The 6505-nt window shown below is 43.9% G+C and overlaps 1 protein-coding gene across 3 annotated transcripts in view; it reads left to right on the forward strand.

Annotated features, from left to right (window-relative positions):
• Positions 1–599: 599 nt before the first annotated feature.
• The window catches only part of BCL11A (BAF chromatin remodeling complex subunit BCL11A), a 95013-nt gene continuing 89107 nt past the window's right edge, over positions 600–6505 (forward strand). For all 3 annotated transcript variants that reach the window (XM_026653224.2, XM_024194891.3, XM_024194890.3), the window contains exon 1: positions 600–769. In XM_026653224.2, the coding sequence (XP_026509009.1) occupies positions 715–769 (55 nt within the window). In that variant the 5' untranslated portion in view covers positions 600–714. The remainder of the gene's footprint in view (positions 770–6505) is intronic.

Genomic DNA, 6505 nt, shown 5'->3' on the forward strand with positions numbered 1-6505 from the left:
CTTTTTTCAGCGGGTGTGTGTGTGTGTGTGTGTACCGCTGTTTTTATTTATTTATTATTCCCTCTCCCCTCCTGGCCACTCGTGCGTTTGCCTTCTCCACTTACTCCTCTGCGGCCACTTCTGCACGGCGTGCCCGGCTCCTTTCCTCTCCACCCCAACCCCCCTACTCTTCGAAGCAGCGTGCGCCTGGTGTCTAGTGCACCCCCCTCCCTCTTCCCCCCTCCCCGCTCCCCCCTGCGATCACTGTCCATTGGCTTGTCCTGGTCTCTTTTTCATGTCCAGCCCCTGATGAGTGTCCATTGGTGTTGCCTTCCTCTTCCCTCCTCCCCCTCTCTCCAGCTTGCCCTGCCCATGTTTTGTATGTCTCTGTCCATCCAGGCTCCTGACGTTCAAGTTCGCAGGGACGTCACGTCCGCACTTGAACTTGCAGCTCAGGGGGGCTTTTGCCATTTTTTTCATCTCTCTCTCTCCTTCTCTCTCTCTCTCTCCCTCTCTCTCTCTCTTTTTTTCTTGCACAAAAAAAAAAAAAAAAAAAAGCCATGACTGCTATCCCACAATTCATCTTCCCTGCGCCATCTTTGTATTATTTCTAATTTATTTTGGATGTCAAAAGACATTGATGAAGATATTTTCTCTGGAGTCTCCTTCCTTTCTCACCCGGCTCTCCCGATGTGAACCGAGCGGCTCACAAGCCACCGCAGCCACCAACCCACCATGTCTCGCCGCAAGCAAGGCAAACCCCAGCACTTAAGCAAGCGGGAATTTTCGCGTAAGTAACCCAAAGAGCAACGTGCATTTATTTCATGCCTCCTTCGCGCGGGTTATTTTATTTCGGAGAAGCGGAGAAAGCGGGCGAGAGGGGTGGAAATGCACTAAACCTTGGCTCGGAATTTTCCCCCCTCTCCGCCTCTCTCTAATTAAATCACCTCGATCACTTTTCTTTTCTTTGCTCCTGGAGCATGCCCCCTTCTCACTCACTCTCTCGCTCTCTCTTCCTTCTTTTCTTTTTCACCGCCCCCCCCCCTTTGATTTTATTTTATTTTATTTTTTAAATTGTGCCATTATGACTTGGGAAAACAGCAACACTCCCAGTTTGCAGCGAGGTGCAGAATTTGTTCTTGCGGTGGGGGGGAAGTGCAAAGAAATCCCAGCAGGAGAGACAGACTGGACATTGGACGCACAGACAGACAGACAAGAGATTATGGTCAAGTGGAGTGAGAAGAAAAGTCTAGGGGCGAGTGGTTTTAGCCAGATCCCCATCTCTCCCGAGCGAAATCTTGTTGCGTACCGGCGAGGGGGGGGGGAGGGCAATGTCCCCCCTTTTGTTTCCGCTCCCAGACGTGGGGTGTTTGTCCCGCTCTCTCCTGCGCCTCTTTTCCCTCCGCGGCGAAAGGGCAAAAGGGGCAGCAGCGGCTGCTTGTGCTGTCCGGAGCCATCGTTGGCTTTCCCCGGGGCTCCGCCACAATCGGACCTTCCCCCAGCCAACCGACTCATGCCAGCCTTCCCCCCACTCCTCCCCTCCTCCCTCTCCCCCCAACTCCTGCCTGCAAACTTGGGCTGCTTGGCTCGGCTGCACGGAGCAGAGCGAGCGAGCGAGAGGAATTCCCTCCTCTCTCGCTTACTATTTTTTGGAAGATTTTCAAAAAAAGTGGAAGTGGATTTTGATTGGGAAAAATCTCGTGTCTGAATGTTTACAAGCACCGCGTGTGCGGGGAGCCTCCTGCCAACAAGCAGAGACAAGAGCAAACCCAAGCAAAGCACACACACACACACACACACGCACACACACAGAAAAACAAAACCCCAAACCCAACCAACTATCGTCAGTGTCACGATCAAATTAAAAAAAAAATACACTCCCGGGGACATTTTAAAAAAATACTATTCGTCACAAAAATCCTCCCACTCTTCCACTCCCTCCCCCCCAACAAAACACAAAAGCTGGATGCAAGGTAAGCAAGGTCGCTGCATACACAACAAAAGGGAACTCGGATCTGGAGCGGGTGGGAGGGAAGAAGAGAGAAAATATTTTATTTTTTGGGCGGTGGGAAAGCAAAAAGATGCACGTTTGTATTTTATTTTCCCCCGTATTCCAGGTGTTTTTCTCCCCTCCTAGGGACCGTCTGCTTCAGTGCAATTTCGCTGTCTGCAAACAACCTCCCCCCTCCCCCCTCTCTCTCTCTGTAAAAGTTTACAATGCAATTTCCCCACTCAGATGCTTAGATATTTGGAACAAGATTTGCACATAGTCCGTTGGAGAATGTTAACGCTTTGGATAAAACAGCTCCCGTAAAGCCAGGGGAAGCCAAAATATTTGCATTCGTAAAGTTTTCTTTAAAGTAAGACACCTTTACGGTTCTCTTGCCTCCACCCCTCATTGTTTTAGTCATTTGCTACCAGTTCTAAGAACTTTTTGAAATGCAAAACGTTGTGTTATGTTATGTATTGCAACATAACTGTCACATTTCTGGAGGTGCTATCTCTTCCAGAACATGCTGCAGGAACCCACCCCCCTCCGCCCCATTCCTCCGCGAGCTGCCGAAACTGGTGCCGACACTAGTAACCTATGTTACGTTAAAAAAAAAATATATATATATATACCAGAGTGCATTCATCCTTAGGGTTTGTGTGCGCGCGTGTGTTAGACTCACTTGTCACAGAATAATTGAAAGATTAGATCTACATCCCCAAATCCTTCCCCAGTCGTGCTGGGTTTCCCCCTGACTTGGCAATTCCGTATGTAATATACAGATACATATTTAAGTTATTAATTTTTTTTGCTGGCAGTGTAATTGCCATTTGGTATATTTCTCCCTTTGAGATCTGGGGGGCTTAGAAGGGGGGGGCGGGCGAGATGTGTGTGGAGTTGGATTTTAAAAAAATGGTTAAGGATAGGTTTGCATGTGAGTTTCAGTCGCTAGGAGGCAGAACAAGATCAAAAAAGCCCAACGAACTTGAACCTGATCAGTTTCACCACGTCTTTAATTCTCGGCATTCTCGTTTAGGAAGGAGGGAGGGCGGGTTTTCTTTCTTTCTTCCCCCCCTTTCCCCCTTTCTTTCTCCCCCCTCCTCCTTTCTTTGTTCTTAATTTTGCCTTGTTTTATGGCTGGTAAGAAAACAGGAACGCAGCCCGTAGACCCCACACTGGAGAAAAGACCCAGTAATGTTTGTTTTACTCCGTCCCAGTCCGTTCAGAGCAGCAAACGATTTCCGAGGATCGCGAGGACTAGCAAGCTGGCCCTTCATTTCCCCTCTCTCACCCGACGGCCGATCAAACCGTGGGGGTCACAGAGGGGCTTGGGAGCCTTTCCAGGCGGCGCTGGGCTGGCTGGGATCCCTTCCGTCTAGTCGTAGCTTTGCACGATGCTGTGGCACATGGAAAGCAAAAGACCCCCCCCCCCCCCCAAAAAAAAAGCTTGAAACACTCTTTCGAAGGGGAAGCCTAGGGTCTCCGGGGGAGTCGAGTGGCACCTTCTCTTCGGTGACTTTGTGTTTGTTTTGCTTACTTGGACACATCTGCTTTTGTTCTCCCCCCCCCAAAAAAAAAGCGGATCGGGTCATTTAAACTCTCGCTACCGGCCCATCCGAGGCAAAGGCAATCCTCTTGAGCAGGGGGGTTGGGTTGGGGTGGAGAAGCGGGAGCCGAGCTGAGCTCGGCCCCATCCGAAAGGGGAGAAGGCACCTTGCTGGCTCGCACGTGTTTGCACTAGGCTTCCGATCCACGCTGCTCCCATTGTGCCGCTTGCTCAGTCCTTTCCAAGTTCGCTCTCCCCTGTTTTTCTTTCCTTCCTTCCCTCACCGCGCTCCCGCTTTCTGTCTGTTTTAAAACGCCGACCACTAGCCCACATTATTAGCCATCATTTGTTCCCTTAGACTGTAAGACAATCCCACACTTGAAGGCAAACTTGGACTAGACAGTCACTCTCTCTTTCTCCCCTGATTTTCTTTTTTGTCTTCTCAGCTGGACACAGCCCTGTCTGCTACTGGGGTATTTAGACGTCTCTGTCTTGCTGAATCCATACTGATACATTCCCCCCTCCCCCCCCAACGCAGAACTGGTGCTTTTTCTTCCATTGCGTCCCACACACGTCTTTTGAGACAAAAATCCATTTAACTTGATATAGAAGATGGTGTTATTTTGGTGGATGTTGGTGGGGAATGGGGGAAGGGGGAGAGAGAGGCTAGAAATACATGCATCTGAAGAAGTGGGTTTTTTACCCACAAAAGCTTATGCCCAAATAAATCTGCTAGTCTTTAAGGTGCCACCAGACTCCTCGTTGTTTTTGTAGAAATACATGTTTATGGAAGAGCAATTTCCATTAAAAAAATAGACAAATGATTAGATACCCAGGAAGGAGCTTTTGATTGCCCCAAAATTAAAAAGATGTATACTGCAAATCAGTGGCAAGTTTTTTTTAAAAACAGCAGAAATAATAAAAACACATTTTGCTGTCTCTCAGAGCATCAGGAGCCAAATGTTTTGTAATGAACACGGTGCCAGAGGTATTTCATACATTAGTATATAATTCTTGTTAATTAGCAATAATTTACCTTAAGAGCATAGAAAATGTTGAGGTTACAGGTTTTATATCTGTACATTTGATCATCTTGTTATTTTCGAGAACTTTGCCTCCTATAAAATTAATTAGGTGAAATGTGGAGGTGTAATCAGCAACCTCTGAATTACCACTTCATTTCCTGGTTTTGATTGTAAATCAGCCCAGTCAGTACAGTCTTTAGCAAAGTCTATTTTTGTTTAGCATTACTTTTAACTATCTGGTATCTGAGCACAATATTCTCTTTCATTGCTGAGTAATATTGACAATTTCAGAAAAAAATCAGGCCAAGGAATAAATATTACAATTGAGTAATTATTGTGCAAAGTTCCCGTCAAAACAGTTATAAGGAGAATATCAATTTTTAAAAATATTTTGCTACTTTGAGTTATGAAACTAAAAGTTACAATTACTGCTTAACACAAAAATACCTTTTTTTTGTAGAAAGGATCTGATGGAATGACTTCCATATTCAGTTACTCACTTTGTGCAAATGCAAACAGTTGTTACTTGAGAAAATGACATAGACAGACATTTCAGAAACATTCCTGTTTCTTTTTCTATGCCAGAAAAGTGTAAATGCATGTTGTGTATTATCTTTTGGTCAGTAAGTTTAGAAGAAAACCCAAATGATTAAGATATTGTTTTTATTAATATGAATATAACCTTCATATTCCTGTAGTTGACCTTATGTTAAATTAGGAGTAGCACTAGAGGCAAGAAATTATGGAATGTATCAGTGTGTCCTACTTGGAGATAAGGTACGGTAAGGTGCTCTTTCAATATTATTTTACACAGCACAACTGGGAGCTACTCCAGATCTTCCTCCTCAATATTCAGCCTAGGTAGGGTTGAAATAAATTTAACCTGAGTTCACTGGATTTTTGCACTTTATCAAAATCTGTTCCAATATTCTGCAGTCAAATTAAAATCTATTTTTTGATTCTCTGTGGCTTTAAGTTCATTAAATGTGAAATTGGCAGCTTGCTAAAGAAGGTCAGACTGATTAACTGTTTAAGAGTTGTAGTGGGTCTCACTTTCATTAACTGGCAACATTTTGAGGCATTTTATGTTTTGTAGTGTCAGCTCATTTTGGTTGTTGTTGTTGTTGTTAGTATATGTATTATGTTGCATAGGGAGAGAAATACCAACAGTTTTTTTTTCTTGCAAGGTTATAGTGATGAATACTGCATACATATTGCCAAGATATTTCAGTACAAAGTTAAAAAAAGCAAAGAGAAAAGAAAGGCATGTCTGCCTTGTTATACAATCCACTGACGACTATGTGTGTAGAAATAGTCTCATAATGAAGCTTTTTGGAGCTCATTCAGAAAATTAGTCAACTTTGACAACATTAGGCAAGGTATTTCAAGTTTAAAGAAAGGTCTTTTCACCGTTGTTATGAAATGTGGCATTCAGTTGACCATACTGATTTATGTATGATGAAGACCACAATTGCTAACATATTTAGAATAATTTAGGCATTCCTTTCTTCAGAATGAAAAAAACAAAACAAAAAAACCCAATTGGCTTATTTTCTTAATTATGCAAAAGTATCCTGTTTAGTTAATGTGTCTAAGTAGAATTGCCAGTGAATTTGATATTTCTTTAATTTCTGGAAAGTATTGCTATTTAGCTTCCTTATTTATTAATTTTGTCTTTTTTCCCATGATTAGTTCACATGTTTTCAATTTTTAAACGGAATATATAATATACATATATAATCATACGTACATACATAGTACAGGGCTATGTAGCCCCTGTGTGTGTGTGCACGTCCACGACCTATGTGGCTTTTCACGTGTATGTTCATATATTTGCATGCACACATGCACACACACACATACCTAACTCACAGTTCAACATTTCAAAACGTATGACTTGGTCATCGATATATTGCTATTACATGACCAAGTCATACATTACACATGCGCGCCTGCGTGTGCGCG

Source organism: Terrapene carolina, unplaced genomic scaffold, assembly GCF_002925995.2.
Source record: "Terrapene carolina triunguis isolate 2854851 unplaced genomic scaffold, T_m_triunguis-2.0 Scaffold132, whole genome shotgun sequence".
NCBI classification, from domain to species: domain Eukaryota; kingdom Metazoa; phylum Chordata; order Testudines; family Emydidae; genus Terrapene; species Terrapene triunguis.